Below are 23,554 nucleotides of genomic sequence, written 5' to 3' on the forward strand. Positions count from 1 at the left end.
AATTTCACTTGTGATTCAGTGATGATACTACTGAGAACATTGTTTTAACATTGCACTTTTTAAAAGGACCAAATACTATTAATGCTAAAAAATGTCCATGATTAAACTTTCTTCCTCTTAATATCATGCCTTTTTTTATCTTAAACAATAATCTGTTTTTATTACTTTTTCTTATGAGAATTTACCCTGAAGTTATACTGAGTTTCTTGTTCAATTTTCATAAACCAATCTTCTTCCTTGATGTTTGAAATATGTCATTAGAATTATAATTGAAATACTTATTTAGTTTCATCAATTCTTTTTCATGAATTCTGAACACTGAAATACTTAGTGGTTGTTGTGGGATAAATACTGGAGTCCTGGTATGGGGTTCAGCCGGTCCTGGGACCAGGGTGTGTACGATCAAGGAATCGTGACATTATTCATTCGGCTGCTGGATTCCACGTGTCACTTTGCCCCGTGGAGTCAGTGCCACATCCTGGGTGTTGGGTTTTGCTGTCAGGTCTTCTATCTTAGAGATTGCCTGGGTACTGTCTGTTGGGTTCATTAGGAATCAGGGTCAGAGGGCACTTGTGACTGTTGGAATTCAAATACCATGATTAGTAAAGCCCACAATGATTATGCAAGGGCTGGTAATGGGGAGGGTGAGTGGGGAGCTGAGCAGTCTCTTTGCTCTTTATGGTGAAAGACAGGCAACTGTCTTTTGTGGATAAGGCTTAGGAGGTACTGGTGAGATTATTCCAACATGGAAGTGATGACAGATGATAGGAGCTAAGACACTCACTCCTGGGTTTTAAGTAAAAGGGTTGCACCTGGTCATCGTGGAGAAAGAAGCCGAGGAGGTAGGAAAAGCCCAGCATGGTCTCCCGATGCATGCCTTGGTGCAGGTCATTCTTCAGGAGTTTCTCCTCCAAGATCACGTGATACCTGATTATGTCCTCCTCCTGCAAAACATGCAGGACTGAAAGTCAACCCATAGGTCGGACAGTCCCCAGTCACTTAGTGGGCTGCCCCAGCATGCCTGGCCCTGTGGGAATTACTAGAGCAATAACTTGTTGAATGGCAAGGTCTGACCAAGGCAGTAGGTATGAAATACTGAAGCTGAGACACATCACCTTGCACGTGGCGGTCTTCCGCATGGGATGGCCCGGAACTCCTGCTGTCACCCTAAAACCTGGACTGAAGGCATGAACCTCACTGCAGGAATTTAAAGACGATTTCTTTGAGGAGAAGTGCATGAGGAGAGAGTCCCCAGCCTGCCTTGCACCCCAAGGGCCATGAGAGGAGACTCGATGGGATGTTTTGAAGAATGTGATCTGTGTCCCCTGCAGATACGGTGGTCTGGGGGACTGGGGTTGTACTCAGACCCAAGCAATCTCACACCATGGATGGCTGGCAGCTTGATCCACTGTGGAGGGCCGAGAGGTGTCCTAGCACTGGGACAGGCCCACGACTCCCAGTGCTGCCTTGGGACAAGAGAGGACATGTGTCCTGTGGGCCAGAGGTGTGGCAGGGTCAGAGAGAACTGGGGCCTTAGGTCCTATCTTAGATGGTGGCCCAGGGGGCCGACAGGCTTCCCCAGGGGAAAAGCTGGAGGCGGGTTCTGGATGCTTAGGGTCCAAGGAGGAGATCAATGACTACAGGACTAGGGTGCATGCACACAGGTCAAGGGGACAACAGTCAGAGACCACCAGGTATGGTTGGGGTCTCCAAAGAACCACCAGAGCATCAGAGGGAGGGAGGAGATAGAGAAAGAGAGAGAAAGGTCCCCATAAGACATTAATCAACATAATCTTTGGAGAATTTTCTCTCTCCACACTTAATAAATATTTTATGGATTCACAGAAAAAAGGGAAGAAAGAAGGAGGGAGAGAGAAAGAGAGAGAGCGAGAGAATGAGACAGAGAGAGAGAGACAGCGTGAATGAGCGCTTTGAAACACTGGCCCAGCCTAGGAAAGAGCAATGGCATCTCAAGACAGTGACGGTTACATTAAGAACCTTCCCACCCTTTTAAGGTCTCCTCTTGACCACCAAGACTTTCTGGCCTTCAACTTCAGACCCGATGCAATCCACACTGAATTTAATGAGCTCAGGGAAGGGAACAGGAGGTCATTTAAGTCAATTGTCTTTCAGCTCCAAACCCACCCTCCACATTCTGCTTTGTGATCCTGGGGCCAGGACTCTGGTCCACATTTTTCCTTTGACAGGGCTCCTGTAAGGCTCTTTGGCTGGAAAGCACTAGAAAGAGACTGTGAGGCCTATTAGAGCAGAAGGAAGGAGAAGGGATTTCCTCATCCTGTTTGCTTCCTGTTCCTGTGGGCATCACCCCAGCCCCACTCTACACCCTGGAAGTGGCAGCTGAACCTGGTGGGCAGTTTCTCAGACATCAGCACCTGCTGGGCCACACCTTCTGCTAGAGTCTGGGTCTTGGAACCCCCAGGGACCGTCCTCCAGGGTCAGAGACACCAGATGACCGGCATCCCCTCCACCGAGGTCTGAGCTACAGCTCTGCGGGGCTCTTCCTCTGTATTTCTAAGTTTTGGTGATTCTAACGTGTTCTGTTTGTTCTCCCACCCTTTTGGGTCCTGCAGTTGCTACCTCTGTGACTTCTCTCTCTCTCCTTTTAACCTTTCAGTTATGCTTACACAGCTTTGTACCCAATAACCAATTCATGATATTAACCTCCCTCTGGTATGGTTTCAGTCTCCTGATGGATCCTGATTGATTGAACAACAAGCTCCCTCCTCCAGTTTCCTGCCTGGACAAAGCCCCAGCAGGGAACCATGAGAGAAGATGTGATTTTAAAATCCAGTTCAAGGTATTGATTATTACAGGGGCTGGAATTTTTTTTTCTTAACTTAATGGAGACTCTGTGACTTCAAATGATCTTAGGACTCTTGGGGGAAACAGAAATGTCATGGGATTGCCTGAAGTGTCATGCCAAGGCAGGAAAAGAATATTTCCCACTGAATACGTTCACAGGAACTGGAGCAGGGAAGGTGAAGGTGATTTCTGACCCCTCCCAAGAAACCTACTTGTTCATCATGTCAGTCACAAAAGTGTAGGATACCGTCCCTGCCCTCAAGGACTTTATAAGCTCCTTGGGGAGCTAAGGCCCTATGGCTTGAAAGGACAACTCATCACACCATATAGATGCTGAAGGGCGAGCAAATGGTCTGAACTCAGAAGCAGGAGAGATTTTCGGTGGGCTCAGGTGGTGAGCCAGCTTCCCCAAGGAGGTCAGACTGGACTTGAGAAATGGGTGGGGGTGATTCCGGAGGTAGTAAAGACCAAAGGGGAGGCTTCCTGATTGACGGGGCAGTGTGTGCATGCGCACGTGTGCGTGTGTGTCTGTATGTGTGGGTGGATATGAACAAAGATACCGAACACGCCTTTGGCTTGTTTGGGGTCTCTGAGACTGTCACTCTGGTAGGACCAGGGCGATTCTGCAGAGAATAGGGTGGGCCCGAGGACGGCTTAGAGGGACTTCAGGTGTCCATCCATATTTCTCTAGGGTCTCGGTCTCAGCCACCTTATCTGAAGATATAAGGGAAAACAGTGCGCTTGCTGTGCAAATACAGCTTCAAACATGTCCTTCCATTGTGGGGTGGGGGCTGGGGACAGGGCAACCCCGGCTCCTAAGCGAAAATTCTGGAGCAACCACTGAATGGAAGATGAATGGTGGCAGTTGACAGAGGCCTCAGGTACCTGGGCAGGTGGTCTGCACTCCGTCCTGTAAGAAATGGGGATCCACCCAAGGCTTTTCAGGCACAGAGTGGCACGACTGGAGCCTGATATTCTTTGACAAAATCTTTTGAGAGATTTGGACTGTCTTAGCCCCAGATGTTAGGAATCAGGGAGGATAGAGGTGGGGAGAAGAGGAGGAGGAAGACAGAGATGACCCACTTCCTCCTTATCCCTGCCCCTGACATCTCAGCTGCCTGGGACCAGGGAGGCCAGGGTGGGGAAGCGGCGGGAGACCAGGAGGATCCTTCCAGATTCCTGAGACACCAGCATCCTTGTGTTGGGGCCCGAGTGTGAACTTCCGGGAGTGTGAATGAAACACACGGGCAGAAAAAGCCTCTGAGCAAATTTGCCTTAAGTATCTGGACACCAATGAGGAAGTTTTGATGAAGAGAGTGGAATGGTCCGTGATTAATGGATTGAAAAATGTTGACTTTGAATGTTCAGAAAATAATTGTCCTGGTTATCGTTCCCAGTACTTACTAGAGTCGTGACCTTCTTCTCCCGGATGTAATTCTCGATGGCGTCGTTGTTTGGAGCAAACACGGTATAAGCGCTGGCTGCCTCGATCGCACTGGCCAGGTTATATTGCTGTGATGGCGAGAGACAGGAAGGTGTGAGGGATTTCCCTGCGCAGGTACCCCGAGCGAGCGGGCTGTGCAGAGAACGTGGTACTTACAATGATGTAGCCCCGGAAGATGGAATAGTTGGGCATCTGGTCCAGCCGGGTGAGCAGGTTTGGCAAGGAGACTGTTAGGGTTCTTTGGGGAACCAGAACCTGGGAAAGGAAGCCCCCAGCATCTGTTAGCATGTGTCCGTAGGGCTTGCTGCCCTCCCGTAGGTAGGGTCATGTCACACGACGAGATGCAATGATAAGGACCCCTGCTAGTCCACAAAGCACTTCTGCAAATTTAACAAAGGACACCTTTTCCTCTGACGGTTGGCAACACCCAATGAGGGTGCACAGTCTGGGAGTGAAGTGGGTGGGGGGTGAGCCTCACGCCACCCTTAGGCCAGGCACTGATATGCAGAGCATGCCCTGCACACGTGTTCATGGTGGCCTTGGCAAAGGTGCCCACAGTGTCCAAGGGCAGGTGGAGGAGGTCCTTAGGGAGCCAGTGCAACCCCGAGGCTAACCAGAGAACTTGAACCAGATGACAGGCATCCAGGATTCTTTTGTGGTCACATCACTTCCTCCTCAGTACAGTTACTTAATCCTGAGGAGCCTTACTTGTCTCCCTTGTGAATGGAGGACAGTTGTATTTACTGTCTTGGGGTTGCGGTAAAAATCACAAGAGATAATGGGACATGATATATTGTACAAGGGCTGATACCTACTGCACTGTCAATCATTCCAGTTATTATCACGTACGAGGGTAGAGGCTGGTGCTGATGAGGGACACAGAGACACAGCTCCCCCATTCCCAGGACATGCCATCACTTGGGGGTCTGGGACTATACCGTGAGGAAGAACTATCAGTACAAGAGGGCACAGTGTGCCAAAAGAGTTCTATACCCCTAAATCCCATGGAATTACGGAGGAGGGAGAAAGGAGTAAAATCAACGTTTATCGAGGGAAGGTCTGCTAGGCAGTAGGCATCGAGAGAGAGAAGGTATTATTTTGTTCTTCTGGGGAAGAAAGATGAGGCTCAGAGAGGTTATGTCCCTTGTCCAAGTTCCTATAGCTTGCTATGAGTGGGTCCCCAGATTCTGTATGCCATCCTTGGTGATATGGGCTGCAGGAAGGATCAGGAAGGCTTCAGGGAGGAGCTGAGACTTGAACTGGCCCCAAGATATTATCGATTAGGATGGGAGATGGGTTCAGGAGCCGTTGTACTAATAAGCTATGGCCATCAGAAATGTAAATAATGAGAGGTAATTTAATGTTTTTTAAAAAGGTTTTTAGTAGGAAATCCAGGATTGGAGAAGAAAAATACCCTATTACTTGCATCATAAGAAGTCATAAACCAAGCATAGTTCCTTACAAGTGATCAATTGCTCAAAAATGTTGTTTTTCTTAATGTTTCTTGGTAATACAAGGGAATTGCAAGGTTTTTGCAAAATAATTCACCCAGGCATCTTACAAATAGCTTCTTTCCTGCACAGAAATAGTTGACCTTTTCTGTAAATTAAAATCAAAGGTGAGTATAGAAGTGCCAAGTGAGGATAATTTTAGTTAAAATGCTATTAGTTAATTATCTTTTCCGATCTTCCACCTTTTCAAAGTTCCCAATATACCCCAAATTCTAACCTTAATTTTCAATGAAAATCCTAATATAGTAACTGAAAATTACAGGATAGCTTAAAACCCTGCTTCCCGCTATACTTTTTGGTTTTATTTTGTGCCTTTGAATACTGTTGCATTGTCTTAGAAGAAAATGAAAATTTCAAAATACTTTATTACCCTTTTCCATATTTTTCTAGGGCCTCCTTACCCCATTTTTTTGAGGATTTTTTTTAATTTTTTAATTTTTTTTATAAACATATAATGTATTTTTATCCTCAGGGGTACAGGTCTGTGAATCGCCAGGTTTACACACTTCACAGCACTCACATGGCACATACCCTGCCCAATGTCCATAACCCCACCCCCCTCTCCCTCCCCCCGCCCCCCAGCAACCCTCGGCTTGTTTTGTGAGATCAAGAGTCACTTATGGTTTGTCTCCCTCCCGATCCCGTCTTGTTTCATTTATTCTTTTCCTACCCCCCAAACCCCCCATGTTGCATCTCCACTTCCTCATATCAGGGAGATCATATGATAGTCTCACCCCATCTTTTTAGGGTGAAATCATGAAGAAAGGGGAGAGGAAAAATAATACATAACCACTTGCCTGTCCTCCAGTTCTTGATTAAGATATTCACACAAATAAGAAATCTAACATATTTGGTCACACTTGATGTAGGGGCCATTGCCAAATATAGGCCAAATAAGTAAGAACGGAGTCTGACTGGATGAAGAGAACCTCTAAGCAGTTTGAACACTAACGTTATGGAGCACAACGCAGGTTACTTTTCCATTAGAGGAACGTATTTCCACCCCCCACATCCCCTACCAAGCATCCTGTGCAGAAGTAATAAGTGAAGTCAGAGGAGATGCTGCCTGTGTGGCAGGTGGCAAGCGTGTACCTTGTTGATGATGTGTATCACACCGTTTGTGGCTGCGTTGTCACCGTCAATGACAGATGCTCCTTCAATCGTGACAGTCTGTTAATGCAAAGCACAGTGGGAAGGTGAGTCTCCATAGGGTAGGAAATTCAGGGATTGAAACTATTTCTGGGTTTTATACTTCTCAAGCAGTAGTGACTTTCACATTTTTTACTATGACCTGAAGTTAGAAATATCTTTAAATTGTGACACACTAGGCATCTCTCTCTCTCTCTCTCTCTCTCACACACACACACATACACTCAAAATGAAATGATACTTTCCTTTACTTTTGGGGAGGCCCCTGAATACCAATTCTGTTCTTTTCTACTTCATTCAAAGACTGCTGGTTGAGGCTCACCAAAGTGATCCTGTAGTCTGAAAAACCCTGTAGGTGGTGCTGTGGGTTGCACTGTGTCCTCAGTATTCATATGTTGGGTTCCTAAACCCCCCCCCCCACCCCATACTTCAGAATGGGACCTTATTTGGAAATAGGGTGTTTACAGAGGTAATCTCATTACAAGGAGACCATTGCAGTCAGCCCTGCTCCAACATGGCTGGTGTTCTTCTGAGAAGAGGAAATTGGACACAGACCATGGTCCGGGGAGAATGCTGTGTGAGCGTGAAGAAGGCCGTTGACAAGCCAAGAAGAGAAGCTGGAATGGCCCCTTCCAACAGCCCTCAGGAGCCAAACTTGTTCACCCCTTGATTTTGGACCTTTGGTCTCTAGAACCATGAGACAAAATGTTCTGATGTTTGAACCACTCCCTTTGTGGTACGCTGTTACAACAGCCTTAGCAAACTCATATGGACAGCCCATGACTTTCGTGATCCGAACGAACCCAGTTGCTTTTCAAGAATATTTATTACCCAACCTACACACTCACCCAGCCACCAACCAGCCACAACACAGCTGGGCTCCACTCTCTCTATTTTCCTTTCTTCCCCCACCCCCACCCTTTATTTGAAATTCCTCTTGGGAACCTAAGTGCAGAAGGGGACTTGTCTCACCCTGACAGCCCCCAAGTCACTCAGTGAAGGCCCTGGAGAAAACACTCCTGGCTGCCTTGCACATCTCTTTTGGTTAAAGGGAGACATTTGTATCAGACTCAGGAACTCATTAAAATGTGTCTTTGGTGGTTAACTCCTCCAGGTCAGGGGTCCCATTGATTTGTCTCTGAATGCAGAGAACCCAGGATAAGTCTGCCCAGGGTAGGTGCTCAGCTCATGCTTGTCAGGAGAAACAATGATTTAAAACACCGATGGAGCACAACCCCATTGTCTGATATAGGTATGTAATATACTAGGATTAGAACAATATTATGCCAAGAATCCATGGAACTATATGCAACTCTTTTCTGCTTTCAACAAAGAATGATCTGATGAGGCACATACATTCCAGCAATGCTAGCCATAGACCCTTTTCACAGTGCTCCTACTGATGAGTAGGAAGGTAAAAATGTTTTAGAGCAGTAATCCCAGAACATTTTTGATGGTGGTCCATGGTCCACTGATGCAGAGGTTCTCACTTTCCAGTAAAATCTTCATTTTCACCTCGTGCAAATCATAGCCAGAGCTGTCAGACACTGGCATAGCCCGCAAGGCAGCCAAACTTCCCGACGCAAGGCTAACTCCAAGTCTGGACACACGGCGGTAAGTTCCAGAGGCTGAGCCTCCATGGGGCGGTGGCTCTTCCTTGTGTGTTGCTCTGACTTCAGCACTGAGCCCCTGGCACCTTGTAGGTACTCAGCAAAGGTTGGTTGACTGATTCCAACCTGACATCAAATTTTAGTAACCTGTAGTGTCTCAATGAGTTGGTTACCGGTAACCAGCTTTTAGTTCGTCACATATGAATAGTCACAGTTGTGAAACTGGGCAAACTTTACCCAGAATCATGGAGAGGTTGGCCTTTCTGGATCAGTCTGTGGTCTGCCAAGAAGAGCCTTGTGGCCAAGCTGTGGGTGGAGGGTCACATTTTAGAGCATCACTACTACAGAGTAACGTGTGAGTGTGTGTGTGCATGTGTGTGTGTGTGTGTGTGTGTGTGTATCAATAAATGTTGACAGTTGTTGAGGCTGGGTGATGCCCCCATGGACATTCTATTCTTGGGCTATTCTTGGGCTATTCTTGGGCTGCCTTCAAAGCAGGCAGCACAAACATAGATGACACGTTTCCACTTAGCAGGCAGGTTACAGAACTCTCTTACCCCATCTGCCTTCGCCAGGTGAAGGAAGTTGCCAGGCAGAGACGTTGCCAGCATGTCTGAAGATGACAGAGCCTGCAGATCTGCCACTCTGTATGTGCCCAGCAGCATATGGTACCTAAAACAACAACAGTCCAGAAGGGCTATCATGAAATATCAGTGCATGAAGAAGTATCACTGAATAGTTAAGAAAATAGGTTCTGGAGCCAGATGGCCAGATTCAAACTCTTCCCCTGCACTTATCAGCCATGGAGCCCTGGGTTAGTTATGGAATCACCCCATACCTCAGTTTACACATCTTTATAATAGGTGTAATTTTAATGCCTGGCCCCCAGGGTTGTTGAGAGACGAACTGAGTTATACGTGAGGTAGTTAGCACAGAGTTGGCTGTCCATAATGTTAACTGTTACCATCCTGGGGGAAGGAGGTGAGGAGTGTTCTAGAACATGCTGGGCTCTGTGGTTCTCAAGGACCATGTGGCTTCCCTCTACTGAACTTTGTTCACATGGATGCCGGTAAGATATCACAAAGAATAAAATACATAATACCTACTTTATTAGGACTGGAATATTGCTCTTGGACAACCAAAAGGTTTTTTCATCCTGATCCATGTCCTCAATAGCTTGCTGGGAAGGCACGAGGACAGTGAGGTTTGAGGCAGCTGACAGCATGGGTTGTAGAGAAGCATTCTGAATCACAGGAGGGAAAGAAAGTCGGCCTGGCTCGCGTTTGAGGACAGACAGGGTGGACTGAATGCTTGGCAGAGACGACAACTTCCCAGGGAAGTAATTTCAGGGACACTGGAAAGGTCCTAGGGACCCCTGTCCCAAATCCATCCCACCCACTGGCTGGTGCGTCATATTCTCCGAGACACATTCTTTTTATTTAAATGTGTGAGCTTTGTCAAAAGGCAAACTTTCCTGGTCTCTAAACAAAGAACCAGAGAATAGTCTTGATGATCCTGTGTGTGGGTGTGTGAGCCTTAAGAACCCTTGGAATCCTGGGATCAAGTCTCTCATCAGGCTCCTTCCTCAGCAGGGAGCTTGCCTCTCTCTCTGCCTCTGCCTGCCACTCTGCCTGCTCATGCTCTCCCCCTCTCTCTCTCTGACAAATAAATAAAAAAAAATCTTAAAAAAAAAAAAAAAGAACCCTTGGATGCCCTAGGAATAAGGATGGTGGGAAGATTACAGGAAATGTTTCAGCATGGGCGACAGTCTGGAGGCCTGAAATCAAACCTAGAGCTAGTTCTGGGTTGAAGTGGTGCACTTATGTTTAACAACTGATCCCAAGAAAAACAAACAAAAAGCCCTGTTTTGTAACATCCCCTGATTTCTGTGGTGTATATCCTCCCACCATGGCTGATTTCAAGCTACCAGTGTGAGAGCACTGAAGGTGAGTTTGGGGAAGATATGCTCTCGTACGTTGGGATGAGCTGGGTCCACTATGCCACTGGGCAAGCTTATGCATGTGGGTTTGGCCTATATGGAAGTCAGCATGTGCAGTCGGACTCTGAGTCCCTGTTCTTTCATGTGGCGGGGGCGGAGATTCTCCACATAGAAGCAATCAGGAGCTGTCCCAGATTGGTGCTGACCAGGCACTCCATATCTTGGCATGGGTCTTCCCAGAGGGGATATACCAGTGGTCGTGATGGCACTTTGGCCCACTCTTGCAAAGATGACAGCGATGTCCATAACTGGGTATAGTGGGGATTGGATTTTTCATCATAGAACTTTCCAGGGTAGAGGAAGAAGCTCCTTGGAGCATGTTGGGCAAAGAGCTAAACACCCATGGATTATCCCAGATTACAACTATAAACCCCAAATCCAACTCGGTGAGTGGCAGTAATGAATTATGTTGACTTTTTAAAAAAGACGTCTTGATGAGTGAAGCGATACTATATATATTTGAATTGGCTGAGAAGCTGACCCCTCTAGCTTAACCTAGACCAGAACTTCTTAGCCCTGCTTGCATGTTAGAATCACCTGGGAAGATTTTAAAGATTTTATTTATTTATTTGAGAGAGAGAGAGAGAGAGAGAGAGAGATAGAGATAGATCACAATTAGCCAGAGAGAAAGGGGGAAGCAGGCTCCCTGCAGGGAGCCTGATGTGGGGCTCGATCTCAGGACCCTGAGATCATGACCTGAGCAGAAGGCAGAGGCTTAACCCACTGAGCCACCCAGGCGTCCCAGCTTGGGGAACTTTTAAAATGCCCTGATGCCCAGGGTGCCCCTCTGACCAGTCAAGTCAGGGTGTCTGTGGCGGGAACCGAGGCACAGCTATTTAAACAGGACATTCCATGTGATTCTAAATTGTGGTCAGGGTGGAGGACCACTGCTCTGCACAATTGCCTTCCCCCCTTCCTACCAGCTGCGTTTTCAGTTTTCTGTTAACATGCAACCCAGATTTCTAAAATCGTATACATTTCCGAAGTTCCAACAAAGGTACTCACATTTATCCACTGGTTAAATACAGCTGCCGCGGAGAGGAATGACAATTCCTTATTCATGTCGTCCAGGGGAGGGAAGGAGAGATCAGAGAGAACACGAGAGAAGGAACAATGAATGAGCATGATCACAGCGAACCGCTGAGCAGCATGCACTTAGCCTTCCCGGGGCTGGGCTCAGCTCATTTTCCCCACCAACAGGAATGGCGGCCCCTTAGTTGAATTTCCCTGTGCCAGAGCCACACAGTTCTTTCATGCTTAGGAGCTCCGTTAGCCTCTCTACTCAAGATAAAGAAGTAATTCCAGAAACTTCAGATGGAACCACCAGCTGAAGCTCTTCCAAGTCAGAATTTAGTTTTTAAGGGCATGACGTCCCACCCTAGAGAGGTCACAGAGCTCAATGACAGCCCCCTTTCCGAGCCAACATTGAGTAGTGGTGTGGAATGCGGAGCCAGACCACCTTGGTTTTCATTCTGGTCTGGCCATTGCCTAATGCCTTAGGCAAGTTACTTGGGTTTGATGTTCTTGTCTGTAAGATGGGGATAATAAAAGCTCCAACTGATAGGTCAATGTGAAATTTGGAGAAGTTATTCTAATGCTTAGAATAGAGGCTGGCATGCAGGACATGCTCAGGACATCTTAGCCACTCTTCTTTCTCAACTTTCCATCGTGGACTATGTTCATGAACATATATATTGAACCGTGGCTGTAGGCAACAGATTGGAATTAAGGGAAGGCACACAAAAGGGAAAAGATGACTTCTGCTCTCACACAACTTACACTTGTTTGGGGGAAGTTAAGACTTGAAAAGATCCCCACAGCGCCAGTACCTCAGTCATGTGTGCAGAAGTGCTAAAGAATGCACTAGACCTTGAGTTCCAAAAGACTGGGTTCATTTCCTGAATCTGCCATCTACTACTAGCTGTGTGATCTTGGGTAAGTCACTTAACCTCTCTGAGAACTCAAGTCTTATCTGAAAAATGAATATGAGGATGACTGGCTGCTGGGGTTATGAACATTCATGTAAGGGAAAGCATTTTAAAATTATTAAACACCATGAGAATGGCAATAGTTATCATATACAAATTTACACCGAGGCAGTAAATCTTAGCGTTGTCTCAATTCCCTTTTGAAAGTAGTTGAGGTTATCAGATGAATTAGTAAATACCTGTCACATAGTCAGCAAGTAAACTGACAGGTACAAGAGCTGAGATGTGTGAGTAATCCCTGGAAGGGGCTGCCGCAAGGGAGAGGACGGTGTAGATGGGACCTGAGCTGACGGCAGAAAGCCGGGAGGCTGGGTCCCTGGGACGGGATGCTGAGCTGGCAAAGGGAGCTGTGAGGCTAAGCTGTTTGCAAAATGAGTGAGCAGCTTACTTCCTGTATGATCTTCTGGAGCACAGGGCTGGTAGAATACTTAAAGGCATCCTAGCCAAGAGCTTTTTTTTTTTTTTTTTTTTTTTTTAAAGAGTTTTGTCTTCATTATTCTGCACACGAGTTCATCTTGGATGACTTACCACGGCTGCATTTCCGTAGCACAGAAGGCCGTCTCCTTCATAGCCCTCCTGGCAAACACAACTCCAGAGGCCAGAAGAAGTAAGCTGACAGGTTGCCTGATAAAACAAAGATAAAAGAAACTGCTTGGCATCCTAACAAATAGCTCCCAGTTACATCCTTGAGCCCTCGGTCTCCCTCGAAGGTGAGAACTGCAACTTTGGGGTTCAAAGATGTTAGGAGGGACCCACAGACCTGGCCCTGTTGCAAAGAAAGTCTCCTGTCTGTATGTTTGGTGCAGCTCCTGCTTAATCACAATTAAATTCTTTCTTTTCATCCCTCACAGATTTAGCATATAAAAGTATAGGATATACAGTTAATTTGAATTTCAGATAAACATGTAAGTTTTAGAATAAGTATGTCCCATGTAACATTTGGGGCCCACTGATGCTGAAGAAGGATTCATTGTCTATCTGAAACGTAAATTTACTGGGTGTCCCATACTTATTTTATCTGGCGATTCTACGTTGGTTCTTCTGTGCTTTGGAATGAGGAGACAGTTGCAGTACCTTCCTCACCGTTAGACCATCAGGGCTTGATTGGTCTTAAATGAAGCAAAAGTGTTGGGTCTCCTTCAGATTTATGAAGTGCTCTCATGATTCTCGAGAAATGGATACTGTGGGGCATCTCCCCTATTTTTCTTTAAAAACTACCCTCCCCCACATAGCAGTGGGCTCTGGCAACCATGTTCCTAACATGTCACCGCGTTCCCTGGCCATAAATGACTGGCTCATATGTGGACCCCTGGATCCCTGGACCCCTGGCTGGCCAACTCCTTTCTCCTATGATTTGGAATTGGGACACAAATTGCCCATAAGTTAGTGGGCATCACTGGGGGTGGAGGGTGATGTTGATCTAAGAAAAGGGAGCTGTGTACCCCAAGATACAAAAGGGAGCATTTATAGTTGGGAGAGAGCGAGAGACAAAGAGAAAGTAGGTGCACAGAGAAAAGCAACATGAGCGACCACATAGTCTCAGAGGTTTGGAGGAAAAGGCTGCCTTGATCTTGATGTCTTTGGGTCTTGATTCTGGATCCTTGGGAGGTCTACTTGTATTTCCTGTCCTCGGAGCTACCCTGGGATGACTCCCTGCAAATTCCTTTTTGCTTAAGTTGATTCGTGTGGATTCTGTTACTGGCATCCAAAAGAACTATGACTAAGGGTTGTCTTCCTTGGTTCTGATGTTGGGTGCTTAATGATGGAAACATGAACATGATTAACTCTAATATCTTTGCCTGCTCTTCCATAATGTAGACACAAGGCACAAGCTACCCTCGGATGGGCATTTTCACCAATAATTTGTTAGGTTCTGACATTCAAAATGGGAGTCCAGTCATCCAGTCAATTAAGAATTGCCAGGTTTAGCAAATAAAAAATAACAAGTTAAATATGAATTTCAGAGAGGGTCTGGATAATTTTTAGTATAAATTTGCCCTATGTAATCTTTGGAACATACTCGTGCTGAAGGATTGTTATTTATTTGACATTCTGACATAGCTGGGAAGGCTGTCTTTTTTCTGGCAATCGTACGTTGGTTCTTCCAAGCTTTGGATTGGAGTGACATTTGTAAGAACTACTCTCATTCTGCCTGGGGACTCTCTTTGGGAGGAGGAAAGATTTTGTTCGTTAGTAGGTTCTAGATAAGAAATTAACTAGCCTTCTTTCTTTCTCAAGTAACCTTTTTTTTTTTTTTTTTTAAGGATGAAGGGAATGAAGTAACTCACCAGTGGATGACATTTCCCAGTTTGTTCCCAGCATGAAGTGACTGCTTCACAATCAATCCCATTTCCTCGAAATCCTTGCTTGCACTCACACTCATTCTACAATTCCAAGAACAAAAGAGATGATTGAAAACAAGGGTCTTTCATGCCTTGTCGTTACGTGGCCTGAAAACGAGCCACGGAAGTCATAGCTGTTTGGCCCCCTGACTTGATGTATTTTGTTTGTTGTACTTCAGATTCCAGAGTTCTTGATCTGCACATTCTTGTTACATTTTATCTGAGAGTTCCCTGTTATTTCTTTTTGAATTCATTATCCCAGAAGCGCCATACACGAGACAAGACAACCCAGGAAGTTGTGGGAAGAAAGGACTAGAATTTCTATTTATGAATTTTTATCTTTAACAATGTATCATTCACTATGTGTGTTTTATAAAGTAAATGTGTGTGTCTTTCTTTAAAAAGATTTTATTTATTTATTTGAGAGTGGGAGAGAGAGAGAGAGAGTGTGTGTGAGGGAGCACAAGCAGGGAGGAGGGGATCCCAGGGTCATGACCTGAGCTGAAGGCAGAAGCTTAACCAACTGAGCTACCCAGGCGCTGGTAAATGTTTCTGAGATGAACGTATACAGAAGCACCTGTATACATCTTTATGTGGCAGGGCAAGACCCTATAAACATGGGTGTTTAATCCTCTCCACTTGGTATTGGGGTAGCACCTCCCTGTATCCCCCAACCCTAACATATTGAGCCAAACATGGTTTGTCTTTTTACACAAGTATTCATGGTAATTAGGATTTCTGCCTGCTTGGAATATTTAAAAGTTCTCAAGCCAACTGGTAACTACTGGCAGTTAACTACTGGTAACTCTAGGGCAATCCTAGAGATAGTGTATTTTACTTCTTATACGGCACCATAAAAAAACCTTTCTCTTCCTCCATCTCCCATATCAGGATGCCTTTATCCATAGAAAGGAAGAGCAGAGAGAGGGGGATAGATAGTATTATGGGTTGAAATGACCAGTCCCAATTCATATGTTGAAATCTTGACAGCAGGACCTCAGAATGTAACCTTACTTGGAAATAGGATTATTATTATGTAATTAGTTAAGATGTGGTCACACCAGAATGGGGTGTGTCCCCAATTCAATGAGCAGTGTCCTCATGACACCAGGACCTCAGAATGTAACCTTACTTGGAAATAGAATGTAACCTTACTTGGAAATAGGATTATTATTATGTAATTAGTTAAGATGTGGTCACACCGGAATGGGATGTGTCCCCAATTTAATGAGCAGTGTCCTCATGAAAAGGGGGGATTTGGGCACAGACATGCACACAGGGAGAACTCCCTGTGATGATGAAGGCAGAGACTAGGATGATGCGTGGAGAAGTCGAGGAATGCCAGAGACTGCCTGCAAACCACCCAGAGCTTGGAGAGCGGCATGGAACAGATTCTTCCTCAAGCCCTTTGATGGAGCCAAGCCTGCCCACACCTTGATCTTGGATCTCTAGCCTCCAGAACCATTAGACAATACCTTTTTGTTGTTTTATGCCACCCAGTTAGTGACACTTTGTTACAGAAGCCTTAGCAAACTATTACAGACACCAGGACATATTTTGTCTTTCTCAAATGCAATCTGGCAATTTAGGTGAGGCAAAAAAATGAATACACTTGTTTGCCAAATGCGTGGTGAGACATAAGACCGCAGTAAGCTCTTTCATGAATAGGACTTTTCCACGGCCATGGTCACAGGACAGTTGTCATCACCTCCCCAGTGCAGACCGGTTCCTGAGCAACAGCTTTCTCTGCCTCAGTCTCCCTTTCAGGAGGTTAAGTGAAAGTGGTCACAGACTGTAGAGTGCTACAGAATTATAAAGTGTGGTCAGGTGCTTAAGAGGGGGCTCTGGAGTCAGACCGTCTGCGTGTGAATCTCACAGCATAATTTAGTAAATTACTTAGCTTCTCTGTGCCTGTTTTCTCTTCTGTAAGATGGGAATAACGCTAGTCACCTATGTGGCAACAAAAGCAAAAATAAACACACAGGGCCACATCTAACGAAAAAGCTTCTGCATAGCAAAAGAACCCATCAACAAAATGAAAAGGGAGCCTACTGAATGGGAGAAAATATTTGCAAATTATATATCTAAGAAATGGTTAATATCCAAAATATACAAAGAACACAGGCAATGTAATAACAAAACAACAAACAATCCTCTTGAAAAATCAGCAGAAGATCTGAATGGACATTTTTCCAAAGAAGACACACAGATGGCCAACAGATACATGAAGAGATGCTCGACATCACTTGGCACCAGGGAAATGCAAATCGAAACCAGAATGAATTCTCACACCTGATAGGATGCCTATTATCAACAACACAAGAAGTAAGTGCTGGCAAAGAAGTGGAGAAAAGGAAACTCATGCATTGTTGGTGAGAACGTAAACTGGCGCAGCCAGTGTGCAAACCAGTATGGTGATTCCTCAAAAAATTAAACATAGAACTATTTTTAAAAATAGAACTACCATACCTTCAAGCAATTTCACTTCTGAATATTTATCTACATTTGAAAAGATATCTGCATTCCCATGCGCCCTGCAGCATTCTTTACAATAGCCAAGATATGGAAGCAAAACCAGATGTCCATGGATAGATGAATGGATAAAGAAGAGGTGATATATGTATATATGTATATTACCTCTTCTTTATCCATATATCACCTCTTCTTTATCCATATATGTGTGTGTGTGTGTATGTATATATATGTGTATATGTATGTGTGTGTATACACACACACACGTACGTATATATATATATATGATGGAATATTACTCAGCCATGAAAAAGAATGAGCTCTTGCCATTTGCAACAGCATAGACGGACCTGGAGGATATTATGCTAAGTGCAATAAATTAGACAGAGAAAGACAAATACCATATGATCTCAATTATATAGGGAACCTTAAAAAAAACCCAACCCAAACCCCAAAACCTGAAACCAAACCCACAGATAAAGAGCACAGACTGGTGGTTGCCAGAGGCTGGGGTGAGGTGGGGGTGGGCTAAATGAGTAGAGAGTGTCAACAGGTGAAAAAAATATAGTACCTATGTCACAGGTTAGTTATGACAACCCATTCTCACTACTACAAATGATTAAAAAGCTGCAGTATGTTCTAGACAAAGTACTGTGGTGTCCAGTGGGTAAAAGCCACCAGAGGAGTCCTGCTCCCCTTTGCTCTCTGCCTCGGCACACCTACCTGCCCGGGGCCGACGTACAAACAGGTTGCATTGGCGTGGCAGCCGCCAGCACCGGGCAGCAGGCAGTGGTTGATCTCCGAGCAGTCTCTGCCGTCCCCGGTCCATCCCTGCTGGCACACGCACGTGTGGGTCCCCATGCCGGTTCTGACACACTCTGCCTGTGGGGCGGAAAGCAGCAGCGAATCTCTGAAACTCAGTCCAGCCACATGATTCCAAAAGCAAAAAAAGAAGGTACCTCCTAGAAATGCGTGTTTGCATGGAGTGCGATAGAAATGATTAAAATGCACTTTTGCACTGAGATCCATGGAAAACAGGAGACAATTTAGAGAACAGTGTTGCTTGTGGTGGGCAAGCTAATGGCCAGCCCCAGGCACATCGCTGTCATTTATGGAGCTGGGACGGTTCTTAGTGTTTCATTGATATAACCCATCATCTGGAGGAAGGTCCTGTTACTATCTGCTTTACAGATAAGGAAGTTAGGCTGAGAGGCATAAGTAACTTCGCTAAGGTCACACAGCACAAAACTTCAGCAACCCCGTCTCCAGAATGCTGAAGTTCAAGCTCCTAACCACTGTAGCAACTCCAGGCCTCTCAGCCTGAGCACCCTAGGAGGCTGAAGGACAGCGGGAGAGGAAGGAGGTTCCAGGTTCATTGTGGAGAGGGTGGGACCAGCACCAGGGGCCTCTGGTGGGGTGGGGCAAGGCATTCCCATCTGATTTCCCCTTCTAAGCCAGACTAGCTACTGAAGGGGTTTCAGCATGGGAGAAACATGACCCGATCTGCTTCAGGTCACTCTGGCTATGGATGGGCAATGAACGCACAGGTGGGCCAGCGAAGCAGTGGGGAGACCAGGTAGCAAACTGTGCGCAGGGAATGGAGGTGACGAGGTCCCGGTGGTAGCAGGGATATTCAAAAGCAGCCATGGGTTTGGGCTATATGCCTGGGCTTTCCCCAATAATAGAACTTAGGGGAAGTCACTTAGTGTCCCCAAGCCTGAGTTTCTTTATCAGTACAATGAGGATAAGAACATTATTGGCTTGGGGTGGGGAAATAAGAAATGAGATCATAGACATTCAAGTTGCTTGTAAGCTGTAACATTGACTCACTGGTTTATTACTAATAACCTCCAATATCTGATTCTCAGGCAGTGTTTTTAAGAGCCCAAAGACCCCAACTCCTGTGATCCTGGGACATCCCCTGCACTCGTGGATTTAGGAAATGGAAGCTTACAGAAGGCACTGGCATCATCTTTAAAACTCAAGGTTCCAGCAAATGTGCTTCATGCAATGAAAAGCCTTCAGACATCACCTTTTTTCAAGGCCTTCCCTCAGGATTTCCTAAGAAACCAGGTAGCCTGGAAATAAAGAGCAACACTCACATTTTGGCTGCAGCCCCCCCTCGTGATTTCTGCACAAGGGTCCATTTCTGAACAGAGGCTTCCATCCCCTTTGTATCCTGGTTTGCAAACACAGCTGCAACGAAGAGCATGTGCACAAAATCAGCCCCAGAAATGTAAGCAGCAACCACCCAGGAAAAGGCCAGACAGCCAGGGGGTGAACGGTTCCCGGCCAGACATCTGACACATTGCCCTTGTGGGCAGAGCCAGTGTAAAGGTGGTCATAGGCATGGGGGTGGGGTGGTCTGCAGTCAGACATGCCTGAGAGGGAATTCAGGCCCCACCTCTTAGCATCGTGTGACCCTGGCTGAGTCCATTAACCTCTGGGAGACTTTGTTTCCTCGTCTGGAAAATGAGTCTAAAACCTTCCTCACAAAGCTGTGAAGATTAAGGGAGTGAGATAAAGCATGGGGAGCACTTAGCAGGATGCCTGTATACACTTGCCCCTTGCGAGGCCCGACATCTGGCAGCGTCACTGCTTTGATGGGGTGGGATTCTGCCTCTAGTTATTATCTGTGGTTCCGCAGAGAACAACTACCATCTCTTTGATGAGACAATTTTTTTTTTTTGTTTTAAATTTTATTTACTGATTTGAGAGAGAGCACAGAGGGGAGGGGCAGAGGGAGAGAGAGAGGGAATCTCAAGCAGACTTCCTACTGAGTGCGGAGCCTGATATGGGGCTCGATCTCATGACACTGAGATCGTGACCTGAGCCGAAACCAAGAGTCAGACGCTTAACCAACTGAGCCACCCAGGTGCCCCTCTTCTATGAGACAGTTTGTAAAATATTGAAAAATAATGGTTAGATTTGTAGGAAAAAAAAAACCTATATGATGACTATAGGTATGTTAGCATTCAATTCATAAATGATACATGAAAAATGAAAAAAAAATGGTCAGGTGAGACACCCCCCTTCTCTGGTCCCTCAGACTCCCTTTTTTTGGAGCACCACCCTCTCAAAGTGCCTGATTCCATGAGCTCACAAAGTTGACTGTCTCCTCACCCTTTGAGACACTCTTCTCAAAATATCCCGCCATGATACTTTAACTATCAAATGGGCCATTCATTCATCCATCTGGCCCACCAACAGTTATTAAGACTCTTGTAAGAGGTGCTGTGTCCCCTGTAGTTTCATCAGAGCCCACATCGTTTGCCTCAAATTCAGTCACAGGTGCTTTACAAGAACTTAAATAGAATTATTTTTCATGTATCAAGGCTCCATAAGGAACAAAACCCTTTATCTGGTCCCCAGATGAAAAGATAGATTAATCTGTTCCAACAGTGTTCGATCTACCTAAGAGTATGTAGTATATACAGACTTGTGTCGATAGCCCTTTGTGAGTGGTTTCAGAGGTTTTGAGGACAGTTTGGATAACATGTGATTTTTGCTTTATGCACGGATGTAGATCCTCACTCCCGAGGCAGATGCATATCTGTCATGCTACCGTGGAGGAGAAAGGACAGTCTCTGGGCCCAAGCTGCCGACCCTCTAGTGGGGGAGACAGGTCATAAACAGGGAAGTAAGTAACTATGCAAATTACAAATTAAGAAAAGTGCTTTAAAAATGAGGCCAAGATTATCAGACATTCTCTGTGTTTCCCAGGATGTTTTTGAGGTGGTTACTGCCTTTGAACCAGAGATGGTCCCAGAGAGGAAAATTTCCTCTGACATTCCATCCCCCCCATCTCCAAGCCCAGGGCATACATTAGACACTATTAGGGAAGCCGATGGCGATCTTATGACCAAGACCTGATTTCCTGCAAGATGCCTTGAATGGGGCAGTTATTATTAATGGCTTTAGGAAGTAAAGGCTTTTTTTTTAAAGGGTTGGACAGTGGTGGGCGTATTTTCATTTTTTCACATGAATAATGATAATAATCATAATTTCCATGACTGAACACCTATGATGTGCTGGCTCTGGTGCTGGGTGATTTTTTTTTTTAAGTTTTATTTATTTATTTGAGAGAGGTGGAGAGCTTGAATGAGGGGACAGGGAGAGGGAGAGAGAATCTCAGGCAGACTCCCTGCTGAGCATGGAGCCCAACTTGGGGCTCCATCCCAAGACCCTGAGGTCATGACCTGAGCCAAAATCAAGAGTCGGCCACTTAACCACCTGAGCCACCCAGCTGCCTCTGGTGCTGGGTGCTTTTACATCCGGTTTTTATAACCTCCACAACTGCCCTGCTACATAGGCAACATCATCCTTGTTGTCCTGATGAAGAAAAGTGAAGCTCAGAGAGGTTAAGTAACTTGCCCAAGGTCACACAGTTGGTACGTTTCAAAGCACGGAGTCCTGCAGTTTGAACCCAACTCAGTCTGAGGTTTTCTCCACAAAAGCCACACTGGCAACTGGAGGAAACAGGCCTTTGTTTGCAAAGAGTTGAGATAGCGGCTGGGTCTATGTCCAGGTGGCGCAGGGGCTGTGGGCTCTTAAGGGTGGTACCCTACAGGCTTACCTTGCTGTCCCATTGCTGTATTCACAGGTGGCATGGATGTGACAGAACTGCATGTAGGGTCCGCAGGCAGAGGTCTGCTTGTGGCAGAACCTCCCAGCAGAGCCTTCTCTGCATGTGCCGTCCAGGCAGGCCCCGTCACTGTCGATCCTGTTGTTGCATGTTCCAGAAATGCATAGACATTCTGGAAGAGAAGGAAGAGGGATGCTTGGGGGTTGGGAGACAAGCACAGCAATGGGGCACATGGTCATGGAGGAGAAAGACCACCTCCCCTCACCCCCTTCTTGTGCCCGTCAGAGCAGAACCTGGGGCTGAGCTGGGGGAGGCTCTGGAGGCTATATCTTAGCTTCTCAAGTGTCTCTCTATGGGCTTGAGACAGTGTGTGGTGAGCTTGACTGTCCCATCAAGGATGGGAAGAACTCGGTCCCAGAAGTGCTTTGTGTGTATGTGTATGTAGGGGTGTGTGTGTGTGTGTGTGTGTGTGAGAAAGACGCCAAGGAACTCAATCTTCATTTACCTTATGGTTGGAGAGCTCCGTCTGGAAATTTCTCACCTTTTTGGAATCAGTAGAAGCAGTTTCTCATGCTGGTGTGGCCTCTGACATGTGCGCAGCTTACATACTTGTTCTTTACTCTCTATCACAGCAAACCAGTGCTACCTGATGGCCAATATTTGTACATGGACCTTGCTCTAGGCATTGGCCGGCCTTTAACAGTACCATCTCATTAACAGTCACCGGCCTCAGAGGGTAGATACTCTTATCATCCCCATTTCCAGATGAGTAAACTAAAGCCCAGAGAGGTGACGCACATTGCCTGACTTGCTGCGAAGGTGGCCTATGTGCAAACATCGTAATTCAGGATATTAGCTGGTGTTTCTGTGTGCCCGTGATCATTTTAAACTTTAGCGGTTTACTTTGCTTTTGATGATAGGTGTTTAAAAAAATTGCAACCTGTGCTTCCAACTCAGGCTCCTATGCATGCAGGAGTGAAAAGAAGGATGCAAAATTCCTTCGAGTCAGGTGGCAAGGGTTTGGGGGCTTGGCTATGATCAGAAAGGAAGGCTTCTGTGATTTTTGCCCCAAGAGGGCTTTAGGAGAGGAATTCGTGTGGGTGTTTGCAGCCAACACCCAGGACAGAGGAGAGAGAGACAGTGAGTGGGCTAGAAAAGCATGACTGGATTTAAAACAAAAGACTTTTCATAAACTTTTAAGCAAGTCAGGATTTCATCTGCAAGGGACAAGGGCCCAGAAGGAAGAGGAGACTCTTCTGCAGGGGTTGGTGGGTAGCCACAGACCTGAATGAGAGGTATTGGTGTGGAAGGCTCTATGGCTTCCCCTGGCCTCAGCATCCTGTTCTGTTGGCCCCATAAAGATACCAACATTGACAGTTGCTTTGGTTTCCTGCCCATCTTGAGAGGTGGTTGTGAAGATCAGACCAGGTGAGAGAGGGGAAGGGCTGTGTGCTTTGTAACCGGTGAATGGAGTTAGTAGTGACAGTAATAAGAATAGCTTCATCTACTGATTTCTTGCTGGGGCAAGCTCTGTGTTATGGCCCTAAATTACGGTCTAACTTCATCAAAAACCCATGACATGGGTACTGTTATTATCTTCATTTTATAGATGGGGAAATTAAGATTCAATG

At 45.9% G+C, this 23,554-nt stretch overlaps 1 protein-coding gene across 1 annotated transcript in view; it reads right to left on the minus strand.

Annotated features, from left to right (window-relative positions):
• The window catches only part of STAB2 (stabilin 2), a gene marked incomplete at its 5' end in the record, with an annotated part of 166,400 nt that overhangs the window by 62,712 nt on the left and 80,134 nt on the right, over positions 1–23,554 (minus strand). The window contains 12 exons of the mRNA XM_080811181.1: positions 813–944; positions 4,228–4,335; positions 4,424–4,522; positions 6,871–6,948; positions 9,095–9,209; positions 9,644–9,780; positions 11,542–11,589; positions 13,053–13,148; positions 14,813–14,908; positions 18,062–18,220; positions 19,441–19,534; positions 21,915–22,095. Coding sequence (XP_080667307.1) covers positions 813–944; positions 4,228–4,335; positions 4,424–4,522; positions 6,871–6,948; positions 9,095–9,209; positions 9,644–9,780; positions 11,542–11,589; positions 13,053–13,148; positions 14,813–14,908; positions 18,062–18,220; positions 19,441–19,534; positions 21,915–22,095 — 1,343 coding nt within the window. The remainder of the gene's footprint in view (positions 1–812; positions 945–4,227; positions 4,336–4,423; positions 4,523–6,870; positions 6,949–9,094; positions 9,210–9,643; positions 9,781–11,541; positions 11,590–13,052; positions 13,149–14,812; positions 14,909–18,061; positions 18,221–19,440; positions 19,535–21,914; positions 22,096–23,554) is intronic.

The sequence above is a fragment of the Martes martes genome (assembly GCF_963455335.1).
Source record: "Martes martes genome assembly, chromosome: 8".
NCBI lineage: Eukaryota > Metazoa > Chordata > Mammalia > Carnivora > Mustelidae > Martes > Martes martes.